The sequence below is a fragment of the Gekko japonicus genome, unplaced genomic scaffold (assembly GCF_001447785.1).
Source record: "Gekko japonicus isolate JY-2015 unplaced genomic scaffold, Gekko_japonicus_V1.1 scaffold2432, whole genome shotgun sequence".
NCBI classification, from domain to species: domain Eukaryota; kingdom Metazoa; phylum Chordata; class Lepidosauria; order Squamata; family Gekkonidae; genus Gekko; species Gekko japonicus.
Window position 1 is genome coordinate 14,425 of NW_015174345.1, and position 18,042 is coordinate 32,466.

Genomic DNA, 18,042 nt, shown 5'->3' on the forward strand with positions numbered 1-18,042 from the left:
GCTTAAGAAGTCTTCAGGGAACACCAGTTTACCAAACTTTTTGGACTGGCGAGTTGTTTATTGCTGACATACAGAGATCCACATCAAAATGTCTAAGCGATAAATAAGAGCGAGACTTCCATTCCCCACTTTCAGCTCCTCCAGCCTCTCTTCCCCAAGGGGACCTGTCCCTTTTTACCAGTGTGTGTGTGTGTGTCGCAGAGTTAGGCGAGGGCTCAGGGCCGGCCATTCCCGCTCAGCTTCACCTGCTGCTGCACAGGGTTCTGGTGGAAACAAACCAGGCCCAGGAGCACGAGGAATCTCACTCTAAACTCCTAGGAGGAGGGAGCCTCAGTAAAAGTGGGACACGCACATCTCCGCTCCCCAGCTGCCTGCCTTCTTCTGAGTCCACGGAGAGGGGGGGGGGGAAGCGGACTCAAGCCTGGTGTGCCTCGAAATGCACAAACCAAGAGAGCAAAGCCTCTTGACACTCCTCCACGTTAAATGATATATCTCAGAATGGCCTAACAGGACCAGACCAAGTTATGCTTAACCCAGAATTCTCTGTGCGAATCCCCAAATGAGCAGGCTCAGGGCCCCAGAATTCTTCGCACCTCAAGACATACAAACCTCCAGTCCTACCTATTCCCTGTCAACTGGCTGGATAAAATTCCACATTCTGCCTTCAGCTCTGCTTCAGGGACAGAATCACAGCAACCCCCCCCGTTAATTCTATATTAAGGCTGGTGATCACAACCCAAAAGTTACTGCTTATAATGTTAGGTATGCTCCCAGGCACTGCTTCACACTGTACACTGAGGTTTCCCCTTTATTTTCTTTGCTTTGACTGTCAGGCTGGGGGGTGGTCTGCCCAGGTGAAGTTTCCCTGTGAGTTTGGTGTCACTGGCGTGTTCCTGAACAATTCAATAGACTCTTGTAACTGCATGTGTCTTTTCCAGAGAGCTTGGGGAGAGCTTGGGGGGGTGTCTGTAACCAGGACCCCAGAAATGTAATCCTCCCCCACTTTGAGATATTGTAGAGGATTGGATGGCAGGAGGAGGTTTCATGTATATCTGATGTGTGCAGCTTGCACGGGGTTCATTGTATATACTTTAGAGTCTGCACCTGACATTTTTCCATGGGGGGGGGCATAACTCGGACTCCCCAAATCCAATCTGCACATAACTTGGAGGGTATGTAGAGGAGCATAAATGTATTTATTTGTTCATTTAATTTGTATCCCCCCCCTTCCCAGCAGGCAGGCTCAGGGTGGGTTACAGCAAGCACTAGAGGCAGACTTCCGGCTGAGGCGTCAGGACAGGACTAGAAGGAAACACAGCCTATAGAGGTAACCCAAAGTTATTTTCTCAGGGACAGCTGACAGCAGGGGAAGGAGAGGAAGAAATCCAGGCTGTACTTACATCCTGACTAACCTGTAAAGACACAGTATGGTAACTGGCAGGAACGCTTTCATCCTCCTCCTCTTCATCACTGGGGAAGCGGTGCTGGTGCTGGCTGGAGCCCCTCAAGGGCCTCTCCTTGGCTTTCTTCTTGAAGCGGGCTGTTTTGGGGTCGTACTTATGGCTTTTCCCCCGCTTCTCCTGGGACTTGCACCCTAAACACAACCCTCATAAATGTCAAAAAGGCACCCTTAAGTGGACTTTGGTAAGTTGCTGCCTCCCCAAGAGCTGAAAGGGAATGAGGAATGGGACTGGGGAAGTCTGCCTTTCATTCCAAGGGCCAGGTTGGTAGCAGCACAAAAATTGGGCACCAGAAAGACATCCCCACTGCTCCTGATTCTGCAGTCACTCCAAGGACTGGTGGCTCAGTCCACGCCCCCCACACGCGGGAGCAAACAGCCATGATACTGCTGTGTACAAGCAGTCCACAGACTTCAGAAGAAGCCCCTCTCTGAAGAGCTATTGCATCACCCAGTTCAGGTAAGGGTATATGCACAAACCCAAGGAATATTTAATGCACACACTGCAAGATTTTCTCATCAGAAAGGGGACTGGAACAAATTTATGAAGGCACACAGCCCTTAACAAAGAGCAAACCATCAGGGGATTTTTGCAGACAAAAATTTCATTTCCCACCTCCCCTTAGGGGTGAGGGGGAGAACATTAACACCCACTTTACTAGAAAAGGGCTATTCCCCGCAAAGAAGTTTTTAGTCCAGAGAGATGAATCTCAAGAGCGCCTCTCCCTTGCAGGGAACGTCAGTGGTTCCCGCTCTCCCCCTTCTCCCACCCACCTGTAGGACCACAAGCCACAGAACTGTTGGTCTTTGGGGGGGAGGGGGGATCTGCAGATTTAAATGTGTTGACTATTAATACTTCATGCAATCAAAAAAACACATAAACACATGTCATGGGCCCAAATGGTACATTTACAACATCTGCCATGGGCCCAACATATTAATTTACAAAATTTATGCCTCGCTCTTTTGCCATTATCAGGGCCACCAAGGAACCTAACAAATCAAAATATACACGATACAAGTGGGGACTCGCAGGGAACTTGTGGGAGCAGCTATCCCATTCTCCCCACCTTTGCTTCCTCCCCTCTCCCCCTATTTCTCTCTCAGTCTCTCTCTTTGCTGCCCCCTTCTCTTACTCTCTCTCTCTCTCTGCCTCCCACCCCATTCCTTTCTTTCTGCCCCCTCACTCTCCCAGCCACCCGCCCATTTCTTCCCCCCTCACAGCAACAGCAGCAGCAGCAGTGGCACTCCTATCCATCCACCTGCTCCACCCCCCCCCCCAGCAGCAGCAGCAGCAGCAGCAGCTCTCCTGGAATCATAATGGATCTCCTAGCTACAGAAATCAGTTTTCTTTAGGGTTGCCAGCTCCAGGTTGGGAAATTCCTGGAGATTTGGGGATGGAGCCTTGGGAAGGTGAAGTTTGGGGAGAGATAATGCTACCCCCTCCACCCTGCAAATCAGCCATTTTCTCCAGGGGAATTTATCTCTGTCATCTGGAGATCAGTTTTAATTCCAGGAGCTCTCCAGCCCTCACCTGGAGGATGGCAACACTAGTTCCCCTGGAGGAAACAGCTGCTTTGAAGGCATTATACTCTTCTGAGATCCCTCCTCTCCTCAAACCCCACCCTCCCCAGGCTCCACCCCTCCCAAATCCAGGAAATTCCCAACCTGGAGTGGCCAACCCTATCTCCTTCCTCTGTAACAGCCAACGTACCTTTACCTGCCCCTCTGCCTCCTTACTCTCTACAGCCTCTGCCTAGTAAAACAGTGGTCTTTCTTCCCAGGGGGGACCCAAAGCAGCTTACAACAGTCTCCTCTCCTCCCCTTTATCTGGACAACAACCCTGTGAGGTTGGTTGGGCTGAAAGTATGAGACTGGTCCAAAATCACCGTCAGCTTCCACAGCAAGATGGGGATCTGAACCTGGGTATCCCAGACACTACTCTGAAGCTCTAACTGCTACACCAGACTGTCTTTCATAGGGTGGCTGCTGCTGATGAAGCGGAGCAAGCGGCCAGACCTAATTAAGTCATGTAAGTCAGGTGGGTATCAAGTCACCCAGAGGATGCTGCCAGGCCTACAGGTGCCAACTTCCAGGTGGGACACGGAGATCTCCTGGAGTTACAGCTGAGCTCCAGGCCACAGAGATAGGTCCCTCTGGATGAAATGGCTGCTTTGGAGGGTGGACTCTGGCATTCTACTCGGCCGAGGCCTGTCCTCTTCCCAGACCCTGCCGTCCTCCTTGGACTCCATCACAAAATCTCCAGGAATTTCCCAACCTGAAGCTGGTAGCCCTCGCCAGGCCTCAAGGCGTCCTTCCTCAAAGGTCAAAATAGGTCTGGAAGGGGCCCCTCCCCCCTCCTTCTGCTTACAGAATCAAATTTAGAATGATGTGGTAGCCTAGCAACAGCCACCAAGGAACTCCACTGCTTAGTTATAGGCACTTCTGTATACAAATATTGATTTCTAAAAGCCTCCTGCCTTCTCCTGTTCTGTCTTTGATAAGGGCTGTGCCTTGTTTCCTCTTACAAGCCAAATGGGAGGCCAGATGGCCTCAATAGCATGCCATAAACCCACATTCTTTCACACGTTCATGCCAAAAGCCAGACCTGATGGCTGGCTCACAGGCAGGGGCCATGTGACTGCAGGCGTGGTTTCCAGACTTCCAGCCTATCCCGTTGCAACCATGACAACTAAGATTTGGACACACCCCATTCCACTCCCTATTGGCTCCTGGCCAGGGCTAATTTGGGACTGGGATTGGACTATAACTGTTCAGACCCAATGGGAGAGACTCTCTCTGCCCCTTGCTCTTGTTCTGCTCTTGCTTCTGTTGTTGCCTGTTTATTGCGCCTGGCCACGTGCTCTCTGGAGGAGACAAAGGACTGCTTTATGCCTTAGAGCACATGGGGGGCAAAGATGGGATTGTTCCTAAAAATCCCTTGGCACCTAACTGGACTGTATCCTGGACACTTTTGGAACATGGACTCTGTACCGGTAATTATGCATATCTCTAATGTTTAGTTAAGGCAAACAGCCCTAGCTTTTCTTGTTTTGAAATCTTATAGTCTAATTGCAATACTCTGAACTGAATAAAAACTTATTCTTGCTTTTAACTGGTCTTTGATGTTGTAACTGAGATTCCAAGTCTATTTTCCTGCGCCTGGCTGGCTACACGCTACCATTGAGTATTAAGTGTGCATCTCTGAGGAGGTGCTAGTGTGTGCTGTCCCAGAGGCTAACCTAAAGGTTTGGAATCCCTCCCTTGGGGAGAAGCCGGGACTAGTTAAAAAGGGATTCTGGTGGCATATTGTTCTGAATCCAGAGAGGGTAGCCTACCTTTCTGGGTTGTTGTTTAATGTATTGGGAAAGTGTGGGCTTCCCCCCTCATTCCTGGACAGGCTTGGGGGGCAGAAACCTATACAACTTCTTTTATCATTTTCAGGTTTTTTAAAACCCCAATGTATTTTTTTAAGATTTCACATTTTCCTGCAAACCTTGGGGTCCTTTTCAGGTTTGCAGAAGGATCTGTCTTGCCCGTGTGCTGCTCCAGTCACCAGATTTAAGTATCCAAATATTTAGCTGACTTTGCTATTAGTATATAGGCATAACACATGTCATGGGCTAGCAGGTCCATTTACAACATCTGCCAGAATCGAAGCGCTGTCCTTCTGATCCATATCAGCCATGTATGGTACACCCACCACACTGTAAGGTAGCCCTGTCATAGTGTTGGAATGTGAGGGGGGATTTTATCTCCCTCCCGTTCTCAGCGCTTCTCTGCCTAGCGCTCCCGCTATCTGCACATTGGCCTTGAAGATGCTTTGCTGTAATTCCCTGGGCCTGGAAACTGTAACTGCTTTGGGCGCAAAAGTGCTTGCTTGCTGGCAGGGCCCAAAGCGCGCGCGAGAAAACTTCATTGGCTTCACAGGTGTGTGTGTGTGTGGGGAGGGTAGTTTGAATATTCTCTAAGTTAGTAGCCATCTTATTATAGGGCATTCTTAACACAGGCTGTTTACATGTACTTTAGTTCTGTGTGACCATAATAAACATCTTCTGAAGAAGCCTGGGTGTGTGGATTACCTGCCTAAAGTTCCTGACACACACTCACTGTGGCAGCTTTGGAAAAGAATGAACTAGGGCGGGGGGAGTTTGCCAGCATGTGGGGACAACTGAGAAACAGACGGCTCCCCCCCATATTTGTGCGCTCCCTTCTATGACTGAAGTAGAAAGAGGCCCCAAGCACACAGGAAGTGCTGTGTGTCCACCTTGCTGATGGCTGCCCAGAACCCCCTCCGCAGGCTACCCAGGTAACAAGAGGTGGTGAAATCATACGTCTGGAGGCTCACAGCCATCCTCACCTCCATTCAGACTGGCTTCCACAAAGATGCGGATCGTTTTGACACAAAGTTCAAAGTTCTCAGGTGTGACATGGGCAGCATCTCGCACAATGAAAGACAAGGACTCCACACACTTCATCAGAGACTTGGTATTATGTGGGCCCAGATCCAGCCCCACGGTCAGACTGTACTGATTCACCAGGGGTGAGATGCCCAGCTTGCAGAGTCCTGTGATGGCTTTTGGACTGTCCAGGTCATCCTTTCCAACCTGCGGGGCAGAAAGCACTCTGTTTGACAACGCTTCTTAGGCTGCCTTTCCCCACAATTCCCCAGCCTATCCGCTCTGGGCACCTTCTGTCTTGAGACGTGAAATCCCCTAGGTAGACAGACAGCTGGCTCTCGATCACTCCACTGCATCCAGTCTGCAGGAAAGCAGTGGGGGGAAAGCAAGTTTGCCATCTTTACGCATAATCACGCAGTCCTCAGAATTACTCACCACAAGCCAGCCACTGTTCACTACATCCACGTCAGTCACAGAACGATGCATTTTGCCCTGCTTGCTGTGCTCTGCATACACCTCTGAATCAGAAGTGTAGCCACGATCGAGGCTGGATTCATTTGGGTGGTAGATCTCGCTGTCTGACTGGGCCCCTTCAACAAGCAGAGTGAGATAAGGATACAAGAACACACAGGCAAGCAAATGGCCGTGATCACATGGCAATGCTTAAGGACGCAGTACCGGGGAGGCCGAAAATGGAAAGAGAAGGGAGGCCCATCGGGGAAGCTGTGATTCCCCTTAGCCAGACCCTGCAGAGCTGTGAGAGATCTCGCAGGGCCCAGATTTCAGCTCGTAGAGCGTTCCACCAGGCCGGGGCCAGGGCCGAAAAGGATCTGGCTCTGGCCGAGGCCAACCAAATACTTCTTGATCCAGGAACCACCAACAGATCTTTGTTTGAAGAATGTAGTACTCTTGGGGGGTTTATACCAGGAGAGGGGGTCCCAAAGGTATGCTGGTCTCGGACCGTATAAGGCTTTAAAGGTTAAAACTCAGCACCTTGAAACAAATCCGGTATTCAATCTGGAGCCAGTGCAGCTGATGGAGCAGTGGTTGAACATGTGCTTTGAGCGGAGTTCAAGTAAAAACTCATGGTGCCGCATTCTGGACCAGCTGAAGCTTCTGGGTCAGTCTCAAAGGTAGCCCAGCATACAGTGAGTTACAATAGTCTAGTCTGGAAGTGACCATTGCATGGACCACTGTGGTTAACTCAGGGCGAGACAGGAAGAGGGCCAGTTGCTTGACCCGATGCAGATGTAGGAACACCAGTCTGGCAAGGAGGCATCCAGTATCACACGCAGACTCTTCACCGTTGGCACTGGTGTTAAAGGCGCTCTTGACGAGAGTCAAGAGTTGACACCCCAGACCTGGATCTTCCCAGCCCAGCCACAGGACCTCTGTCTTTGTAGGACTTAATTTCCGTCGGCTCTGCTTCAGCCATCCAAACATGGCCTCCAAGCCCGCTGCCAGTTTTTCAGGGGCAGAGTCCAGATGACTGTCCATCAACAGATATAGCTGGGAGCCATCAGCACACTGGTGATGACAACCCAGCCCAAATCTCCAAGCCAGCTGGGCAAGGGGGATAACATTGGGGAGAGAACAGCCCCCTGGGGGACTTCTGGGTGCCTCTGAGACAGCTTCTCCCCAAGTGCCACCCTTTGTGCCCGACCCTGGAGAAAGGAGACAAACCACTTTAGGGTATTGGCCACGTCAGCGAGGCGGTGGGTCAATAGGTAATGATCGACCACGTCAAACGCTGCTGTCAGATCGAGTAGCAACAGCAGCACTGACTGGCCTTGATCCAGGTGTCTGCAAAGATGCAACCACTGCCCTCTCCACCCCACGGCTGAAGCAGAAGCCGGACTGGAAGGGATCCAGGACTGAGGTGTCATCCAGGAAAGCCTAGAGCTGTTCTGCTGTCCCTCTCAACTACCACACACCAGGCGGAATGGAAGGTTCAACACTGGGTGGTAGTTGGCTAGATCGGAAGGATCCAAGGATGCCTTCTTTAAGAGTGGGCGTACCACTGCCTCCTTTAAACTCCTTGGGAAGGCCCCTGTCCCCAAGGACAGGACTGTAATGTCTTCCAGAGGGACCCGTATTCCATCCCCGCTGGCTTTTACCAACCATGATGGGCAGGGGTCCAAGAGGCAAGTGGTAGGCTTCACAGCACCCAGGATCCTGTCGACATCGTCCCAAGAGAGTCAGCTGAACTGGTCCAGAGTTGGACCAGATACATACTGTACCTAAGTTGGCAGGCAGGTCCTAGTGGAGCAACAAGACTCTATCTGCAAAAAAGCTTCTAAAAGCCTCACAGCTAATTGCTAAATTTCTAATATTTTGGGTTCTCTCAGAGAGAGATGTTAGAGACCTGATTACCCTAAATAACTGTGCCAGGCATGAGCTTGCAGCCACAATAGAAGCTGTACGGAATTTCTTCCTTACTGCCATCACTGACATCTCATAGGGTTTCATGAACATCCCATAACATGTTCTTGGAGCTTCACCACAAATCCGTTGCCAGACTCACTCTAGCCACCTGAGCTCCCGCTTCATACCCTGGAGTTCCAGGATGTACCAAGGTGCCAACCTGGGGAGGGAACAAAGAGGGTGCTGGGGGGCAATCTCGTTGATGGCTTCAGAAAGGTGGCAAAGCCAATCTTCTACCAGCACATCTGGTGAGTCACCAGAGGGTATCAAATCCCGCAGAGCCTTCTGGAACCCAACCAGATCCATTAGTCATCCAAGGTATTTAAAGATGGTTTGGCTAAGGGTGACTTTTGCTTCTGGTTAGACTACAAGTCTGAGACAAATTCTTTTTGAAAAATGTACGCCTATGCTTTCATGACAACAGAGGAACCTTTAAATCTGTTAAAACAGGAGTCTTTACAGCATCTTAAAGACTAACGTGATTTTATTATGTCAGAAGCTTCCATGGGCAAAAGTGTGCCGTGAAATAAAATACCACACACACACACACACACACCCCGTACCTGTGACAGACTAGCATAGCTACTGACTCTAAGTTTGATGTCATTTAGGTATGGATGGCGTGGCTGGAAAAGGTTTCTGAAACAGAAGCTCCTTCCCTGTAACAACCACCACCGGCACAAGCCAGCCCTTTCCGCCCGATCACCCAGGGGGAGAACTCTGCCGATCACCCAGCTGAAAGGGGAATGGGACAGGGCAGTGATGTATCGGGACAGAGGCCCACTGTCTTAAGCAATGTTTGCAGCCAGCCCAGTAGTGATAATATTCGGCACTGCGGTCCTTGTGGCTCAGGACTTGACTCCCTTTCTGGACTTGGGCCAGAATTCTTGAGTCCTGCTTGCAGCACCCAGACCTGAGTCTGGAATGTGCAGCAGCACTGAAAGGGTTCTGCCATTTGGGTTGGGGAAGATGGCCTTCGAAGCAAGGGCGTCCTGGATGACACATCAGCATTGGATGCATTGCAGTCTGGCTTTCGCCCAGCCGTGGGACGGAGACTGTCGGTCGCCCTGACAGATGATCTCCACAGACTGCTGGATCGAGGCAGGTCAGAGCTGCTGCTGCTGCTGCTGCTTGACCTCACAGCGGCGTTCAACACAGTCAACTACGATCTTCTGACTCACTGGCGTACGAGTCTGTGGGGTGGCCCTTCAGCTGCTTTCCTCCTTTCTCTGTGGTTCGAGGACAGAGGGTGGCGCTGGGCGAGGATCTGTCCTCTAGGAAACCCTTATTGTTGTTTAACATCTGCACACACACCCTCACCCAGCTGGCAAGGAGTTTCAGGCTTGGGTGCCATCCGTTATGCTGATGCTAACACCCAGCTATATCTGTGATTGGGTGGCCAGCCGGCTACTGCCCTGCCAAATGTAAAATGTAAGGACTGGAGGCCACGGTGGGGTGATCAAGACTGGGGTGGGGTGGCTGAGGCTGAATCCGGTGAAGATGGAGGCTCTGCGGTGGTGGTGGTGGGGCTTGGGACTGGGGTCCGAGCTCCCGGCTCCTGATGGGGCACCACTGACACCATCCATCCAGAGTTTGGACTTGGCTTTGGGTGCCTCCTTATCAATGGAGGCCCAAGTCACGCATGTTACCAGGCGGGCATTTCCCCATCTTCACCAAGCCCGGCAACTGGCTCCTTTTCTGTCATGCCCTGGCCTAGCCACGGTAATCCGCGCGATGGTCACCTCCAGATGAGACTACTGTAACTCGCCCTGCACTGGCCTACCCTCGAGACTGACCCAGAAAATCCAGCTGATCCAGAATGCTGCGGCACAAGTCCTGGCAGGAACACCACGAACGGCACATATACAGCCAGTGCTGCACCAGCTACACCGGCTTCTAGTGGAGTACTGAGTCGGGTTCAAGGTTCTGGTGTTGACCTTTAAAGGCCTTGAGGGGTCTGGGACCCACGTCTCTCCAGCTCTGCTGGTGATCCCTGGGAGGTCCGGCTGTTCTCGACCGGGGCCAGCGCCTTCTCAGCCCTGGCCCCGACCTGGTGGGATCTCTCCCATGCAGTTCCGCAGGGCCCTCAAAGGCAGAGAGGCTCGGCCAGGCTTTTGGCTGAGGGCAGCAACGGTGACCTCACCCGCCAGCACCCTTCCTTCACACACACACACACACACCCCCGCTCTGAGTTCCCATTCCCCCTGCACAGGACAAATAATATCATAGGATGCCATCTTGGATCTTTTATTCTGTACTGTAATTTTGATTAAGTTGTATATCGCATTTTAATGTTTTTGTATATTTTATGGCATCATGCCTTTTGTATGTCACCTAGAGCCTGGAGTGAGCTGGGTGAGGGCGATTAATAAATCTAATAATAATAAATAATAAAAGTCCAATTCCAGCATTATTGTTGCGTGTGTGAGCAAAAGCGGCAAAATTAAGGGGGGACGGGGGGCCCAAGGGGGAGGAAGAGCTCTTGCCGTCCTGCAGGTGTCCAACCGATGTCTCCAGGGCCGTGAAAACATCACCTCTGCCAGCTCCTTCCCCTGAAGTCGGCAAATTCCCCACCCATATATTAAAGCTGCACCTAAAGGAGGCATGGGCACAGCTCGCCCAAGAGCAGGTGCCGCTTCTACAGCTGGCCAAAAAGCTTGGCTATCAACTCCGCAGGCTCTCACTCTTGGTCAGAAAAGGGACTAGAGACATCAGCTACTTATGCTGAGGGACATTGCATCGGGCTCCCTAACCGCAGGAGCCGCCGCCAGCCTCACCTGTGTCATTCTCTGCTCTGGCTGTCGTCTGCAGAGCTGGGGGTGGTTTCACTCCAGACCCAATACACTCCAGGAGGGTGAAGAGTGTGTACCAGTTGTCCCCAGAGTGGATGTTGGCCGCATTGGTCTTGAGGAGCTCGTGGAGGCCGTACGCAACCTGGTGGCTGGCCCTGTTCAGCAGACTGGGCTTCATCATCAGCAAGATGCGCAAGGACAGCAACACCTGATCGGAGGAGGGGGAAAGGAGAACAAGGCAGGGCAGTGAGTGTTCCAGCAGGGGCCCTGGGGGGGGGGGGGGTTTCCGACTCCGGCCTTCTGCTCTCACTGCAGCACCACCCCAGTCGGTGTTGAGAGGAGAATCCCGTACCGGGACAGGAGAGTGGACTTTTTCATTCCTTGCCCTCCAGCTACGCACTAGCAAAGTTGTCTTCTCCTATGTTTACTAGGTGTGCCTTTACAGAGCTGGAAAAATGTCTGGAAAATACCTTATTGGTATTTTCTGGATATTTTTTCAGCCGGACATAGAGTCCAGTATCTATTTGGCTATCCAAAAATGGCCACCTTGAAAAATCCCAAATTGGGATTTTTCGGGACCACTGTATGGGTGAACATGTCACTTCGAAAAGGCATTTAAAGGGACCGTGAGCCTAAGAGAGCCTTTGCAGTTCACTTGCAGCGTGTAAAAGGCATTTTCAGGGACCGTGATCCCTTCAAATGCCTTTCCCTCCCTCTATTGGAAACAATGGAGGACGACGGGTGTGGCTCTCTTGGGCAGTCTGGTCTAAACGGGGCTGCCCAGCAGAGTCTGTGGGGGGGGGAGAACCCTTGGCTGGGGCTGGCTCCTCTTTGCAGCTTGGGGTGGGGGGGCGGAGCTCTCAGCTCCTCCCCCCCCCCCCAAAAGCTGATCCTCTCATTTTATCTGTTCTCGGGTCCACTGGACCTGAAAAAAATTGGGAATCCCAAATATTTACTGAATCCAAATGTCATACCAATATTGGGATTCTAGAATATCGAGAAATATTGATATTTTTCAGGTTCAATATAAAACCCAAAAAATACCTGGGATTTTTGCACGCCCCTAATGTTTACAGAGACATCTTACTTTAACTTTGCAATCATGAATATGAAGGCTGCAGAGAGAAAATAAATTGCTTTGGTGGCCTCGGATACAGCAAGAAACAGGCCAAACATTACCTTTGGGCAATCCACCTTGTATCCATAACTCCAAACTGAAGGAGAGTTGGACATGAGATCCTTGCTGTTCTAAACCAACTCGGAGTCCTCAGGAAAACTCCGACAGCATCTCACTGATACCCAGTTCCTCACTTGCCTCTCCATCATTCTACGGGATGGCTAATACGTGCTACACAAGACACCAGCCAGCAAAGGCAACACACGCCAGAGGCCCCACAACAGCAGCCTCTCCAACAAGAGCCAGGCAAGTCCCCACAGACCCCTTTACCTGGGCACTGATCTCTTCCCTGCGGAGCAGTCGAATTGCCAGGCGCAGCAGCCCCACCACCGCTCTCTCCACTAGGAAGCAATATTCCACGGCATTCACACACAAATGGTAGAGGTGATCCCGCACTGCCTGCCACACGAAAGCCACACGATCCCTAGAGAGAGAGGGAGAGAGAGAGAGCATGGAAGGGAGCTGCAGTCAGACATACATGGGAAGACGCTTCTGGTGGCCTGCTGCCACCCCCAGCTGGGAAGTGTCCAGACTCTCATGCAAGAAGGTGCAGCCTCAAGACCATCCCTAAACGGAGACAGCAGCATCAAACAACTGGGGCTGAGACTCCCTTGGACTCATTAGCACTGAAGAAGAAGAAGAGTGGCTCGTTTTTATATCCTGCTTTTCTGTATCCTGAGGAGTTTCAAAGCAGCTCACAATCACTTTCCCTTCCTCTCCCCACAACTAAGTGGCCCAAGGCCACCCAGCTGGCTTCCTGTGGAAAAGGAGTGTGAAATAAAACCCAGTTCTTTTTTTAAAAAAATATAATTTTATTAAATGTTAAGACAAACAAACAACAAATCCGATACATCACTAAGAAATGTCAGGTGCGACATACGCACAGTACCTTAAATTGAAAACCATGTATACGGTACATTGCATTATTAACATTCCGCGTTTCGTAAGTTAAAAGTGCAATAAACTTTGGCAATGCTTATTGTTAGGAATGACACACCCCTCTATAAGATACTCAACAACTGGAAACCAAACTGCTTGAATTTTTTTTTTTAATATTTACCTATGTTATTGCTATTCCCCAGTGGTGTTATTTTACCAAGAACAAAGTGTTCCCATAACTTATCCTGCCACAGATTTATAGTAGGGCTGGAAGAGTCTCTCCATTTTTCAGCGATACTCATTCTAGCGATTGCAATTAAAGTCAGTACTAATGTATTTTTTGCTTTATTTCCAGGTGTGCCAGGCCACGCATCCAACAGGAACGTTTCTGGAGTGAATGGTAAGTCTATCCCTGTAATAAGTTTGATCTGTAATGAGATTAGTTTCCAGAACTCATTTATTACTGGGCATGGTCAAAGCAATGGTATTCCCAATAGTCATGTATGGCTGTGAGAGTTGGACTATAAGGAAGGCCGAGCGCCGAAGAATACATAGATTGTTTTGAACTATGGTGCTGGAGAAGACTCTTGAGAGTCCCTTGGACTGCGAGGAGATCAAATCAGTCATTCCTAAAAGAAATCGACCCTGACTGTTCCCTGGGCCAGATAATGAAACTGAAGCTCAAATACTTTGGCCACCCAATGAGAAGGGAGCACTCCCTGGAGAAGAAGACCCTGGTGCTGGGAAAGATTGAAGGTCAAAGAAGACGGGGACGGCAAAGGATGAGGTGGTTAGACAGTGTCACCGATGCAATGAACATGAAATTGAGCAAACTTCAGAAGATGATGGAAGACAGGAGGGCCTGACGTGATCTGGTCCAATGGGGTCGCGAAGAGTCGGACTTGACTGTACGACTGAACAACAAAAATTGCCTAGAAACAAAACTATTTCAGAAAGTACTTAACAAACTCTGTATATATTTTATAAATAATAATAATAATCTTTCAAATTATTGATCGCTCAATCCTGCAGAGCTTGCTGGCTCTGAGCGATTTATAATTGCTCATTTTTACGAGGGACTAACAATGATTTGTGGGGTAAGGGAGGACAACATATATACATCTTAAATCACACACATTCGCAGCCGACGAGGGTTTGTTCAGTTGAAGATGAGACGTGATCCGGTCAGCAATTTTCCTCGGTCTGGTTTGATGGCGTCAACTTTTCTCCAAACTCCTTTGAGTTGTAGCGTCACACTGCCACCGCCTGGCCGGAACGGCCCATTACAGGCTTTCTTCATGCTGAGGAGATCTCTCTAGGCTTTCCTGATCTTGCGAGTTGGACTTCCATTCGTCGGCTAATACTTGCCGAAGCTTTCGAACCACTGGGTAGACAGCGAGCTGGGGACAGGGCTGGTAGCTCACACCAGCACGGGGCTAGAACTGACAGCAAGCCTGTTCAGCTCAGATGTTACTATTCTAACCAGAGGATATATCCTCTGTGCCACCGCTCCCCCGGTCTGATTTCTTTTGTATACTAGTGCTGGGAACCCATGGGGTTCAGGTTTGGACTCCTTGACGGTCTCCCATCCAAGTACTAACCAGGACTGCCCCTGCTTAGCTTCCAAGACCTGATGAGATCAAGCTAGCCTGGGCCATCCAGGTCACAGTACAATACAGGACTACAATTCAGTCTGCTAAATCCAAAGATCTTTGCCAGGCCTCTTGCAAAAGGGGATTCTGATGCTCCTGAGTCATCCTCTACCCGTTCCTATTTGAGGGACCACCACGGTTCTCCCTGTCCCTCCCCTATATCCCATGTCTGGCACATTTCATATAATCAGACCTGAGTATTATGTGGGAACTCTATGCCTCTCCAGATTTCCTGCTCGTTCTCTGCCTAAAGCAGTCAGAAGCAATCAATGGGCTGGACAAGGCACAAAGGTCTCAGCCCTCCCAGGACAGGAACAAGACAGTGCCAATGGTGGTGGGCACCTGTGAGGCTCACCTGTTCTCCAGAACAATCCTCAGAAGCATCTCCAAGCAGAAAGCAGCATCTTCCTCATCATATGTTTCCTCATCGGGAGTCACAGAGATCAGGGCCTGAAGCAGTCAGAGAATAAGCACAGAGATTTGGAGCCTGACATGGAAAGGAAATCCCCCCCACAAGTCTGTGCATGTCAGTTTTTTCCTCCCAGCATCATCTGCAGTAGCTCATGAAGAGGTGAAAACCTGAGTGAGCTTACGTGGACACAACACTGTCACATCCTTCAGTGAAGCTGCAGCAATGGAACAGCAGAAGCCCTAATTCCTCTTTGCTTGGTTTTGCTGGGAACGTGGGACCACCACAGACCTGAACTGGGAGCCCCCCCCAGGGGGGGGGGAGAGAGCAGCCTTTTTTCAGACTCTGCAGTAGATTACATCCATGCCACATGGGAGTCCCAAAAAACCCCTTGACCCATAAACAGAACCAGCCACTGTAATGGAACAGGCCTAGACTAGCAGGATTGTTAAAGCTTGGATCACTCAATCGGACACCTCTGTACCTCGTCTACCAGAGAAAAACCAGAGACGGGGCTTCTTCATTGGTGGTTGTAGCTCAGCTTTGGAAAGCTCTCCCTGTTGAGGCTCCGCGGGCTCCTACCTTTTAAAAGATGTTTTATGAACTGCTCCAAGCCTCAGGACTATTTCATCATCATTTTAGACTGTTTTATTTTATCCCACCTGAATGCCCCAGTTCCCCTTCTTGGACACACACACCTTGACATGGTAAGGGGGTTTGTGTGTGTCAGCAAAGCAGACAGCAATACCGTAAGGAGTTTAGGTTCTGTTAAGAGGCGTGGCGGAACGGGCCTGCTCCAGCCTGCAAGCCCTATTCCACCCTGCCCCGCCAAGGTTTCCCCAGCACCAGTGCCTGCCTGGCCACCACAGGGACGGTTTACTGTCTTGTGAGCCCCTGGAGGAACAGCCCTCTATGACCCGGGGCCTGCAGATCTGCGAGAGCCCCTCTCCCTCTATGAGCCCCAGAGGGCTTTACGGTCTGCCAGTCAACATCTCTTGGGGTCCCCGGCTCCAGGAACGTCTGTCTTGCCTTGGCCAGGGCTTTCCCAGCCCTGGCCCTTACCGGGTGGAATGAGCTCCCGTATGAGACAAGAGCCCTACGGGATCTATTGCGGTTCCGCAGGGCCGGTGAAATGGAGCTCTTCCGCCAGGCACAGAGCAGGCATCCCCCCCTCTCTACTGGGCCTTAGCGGGTCAGATCTGCACTATCATCTAGGGCGGGGGATAAATTAAATAAATAAATAATAAATCTAGGAACCCAAATTTCAATGATACCTCATCTGTTGAGGCTTGGATCAGAATTGTTTATTTTTTAAAATTAATTTCTTTATTAGAATGTTATTGTGTTTTATTTGAGGTTTTTAACTGTTTCTAATTGTTTGTATATTGTATACTGGCCTGATACCCGTGCTTCGCTATGTTATTTAAGTTCCGTAAATCCAGCTATAATACCGATGATGTGAAGTTTGAAATGTGACATTTGTTGTAGGAGTTCTAGTGGAGAAAATTGTAGTGTAAAAAATGAAGTGAGACATGAGTACTTTTCTCTCTCTCTCCCGAAGGACCTCTCTGTAGACCACATGGGTGGTTCTGCCGTCAGGTGCTAGGATCACCAGGCTGCTTGATGAACTCACTCTGGAGCAGGCAACACAGAAAAACAGGTTGCTTACCAGTAACTGGTGATCTTCGAGTGGTCATCTGTGCATTCACACCAATGGGATCTAGTGTGCCTGCGCTGGATCTGCCGGTGCCTAGCAAGCTCTTTTAAAAGGATTTTCGTGCCTGACCCAACTGAGCATGCTCAGGAGCCCCAGTGAGCATGCCCAGAAGGGCAGACACGGACATCCCGCCAGTTCCTACCAACCGCCGCGCATCAATCTCCTAACAAAACAAGTAGAAGAAGACAGCAGCGGCGCAGGAGTGCGGGTGGTGTGAATGCACAGATGACCACTCGAAGATCACCAGTTACTGGTAAGCAACCTGTTTATCTTCTTCGTGGTCTCTGTGCTTCACACCAATGGGAGATTAGCGAGCAGTAGCCTACCTGGAGGCGGGTGCTGTCAGGTGTTTACTGCTTAGCCGATGATAAAACCTGACGTCCCAGACTGTCACTGGTGGACTGGCGGACGTCTAAGGCGTAGTGCCTGATGAAGGTAGTCGGCGTGGCCCAGGTTGCGGCTCTGCAAATGTCTTGCAGCTGTACTCCCTTCAGGAACGCAGTGGATGTAGCGACAGCCCTGGTTGAATGAGCCCGAACTGGGCCCGGCAAGGGCTGCTTCACCAGTAGGTAACAAAGTTCTATGAGGCCTACTATCCACTTGGACAGACGTTGGGCAGTGATAGGGGTGCCCACACGGGGTGCAGCATACGAGACAAACAGCTTAGGGGTTTGCCTCGTGGGGCGTGTCCTACTCAGGTAGAAGAGGAGGGCCCGCTTCACGTCAAGTGTGTGCATGAGTCTGTCTTCCGGTGATTTTGGGTCAGGGTAAAAATCAGGGAGGAAGACTTCGGACTGCAGATGGAATTCAGAGACCACCTTGGGCAAAGGGGTTTGCCTCGTGGGGCGTGTCCTACTCAGGTAGAAGAGGAGGGCCCGCTTCACGTCAAGTGTGTGCATGAGTCTGTCTTCCGGTGATTTTGGGTCAGGGTAAAAATCAGGGAGGAAGACTTCGGACTGCAGATGGAATTCAGAGACCACCTTGGGAGGAATGCCGTCTTCCAGGCCAGGAGCTTCAGCTGACAGGTGGCGAGGGGTTCGAAGGGCCGTCGGGTCAGCTGGCGCAAGACCAGGGGAAGGTCCCATAAAGGTGCTGGAGCTCTGACTGGAGGGTACAAACGTAGGAGACCCTTC

At 50.6% G+C, this 18,042-nt stretch overlaps 1 protein-coding gene across 4 annotated transcripts in view; it reads right to left on the reverse strand.

Annotated features, from left to right (window-relative positions):
• Positions 1 to 18,042, reverse strand: part of GBF1 (golgi brefeldin A resistant guanine nucleotide exchange factor 1) — a 209,099-nt gene that overhangs the window by 8,456 nt on the left and 182,601 nt on the right. For 2 of the 4 annotated variants that reach the window (XM_015424302.1, XM_015424300.1), the window contains 6 exons: positions 15,139 to 15,233; positions 12,523 to 12,676; positions 11,061 to 11,283; positions 6,295 to 6,449; positions 5,820 to 6,066; positions 1,413 to 1,594 (listed from right to left, as the gene is read on the reverse strand). In XM_015424302.1, coding sequence (XP_015279788.1) covers positions 1,413 to 1,594; positions 5,820 to 6,066; positions 6,295 to 6,449; positions 11,061 to 11,283; positions 12,523 to 12,676; positions 15,139 to 15,233 — 1,056 coding nt within the window. Of the gene's footprint in view, positions 1 to 1,400; positions 1,595 to 5,819; positions 6,067 to 6,294; positions 6,450 to 11,060; positions 11,284 to 12,522; positions 12,677 to 15,138; positions 15,234 to 18,042 lie in introns of all 4 variants that reach the window. The other 2 variants (XM_015424301.1, XM_015424299.1) reach the window with 1 other exon arrangement.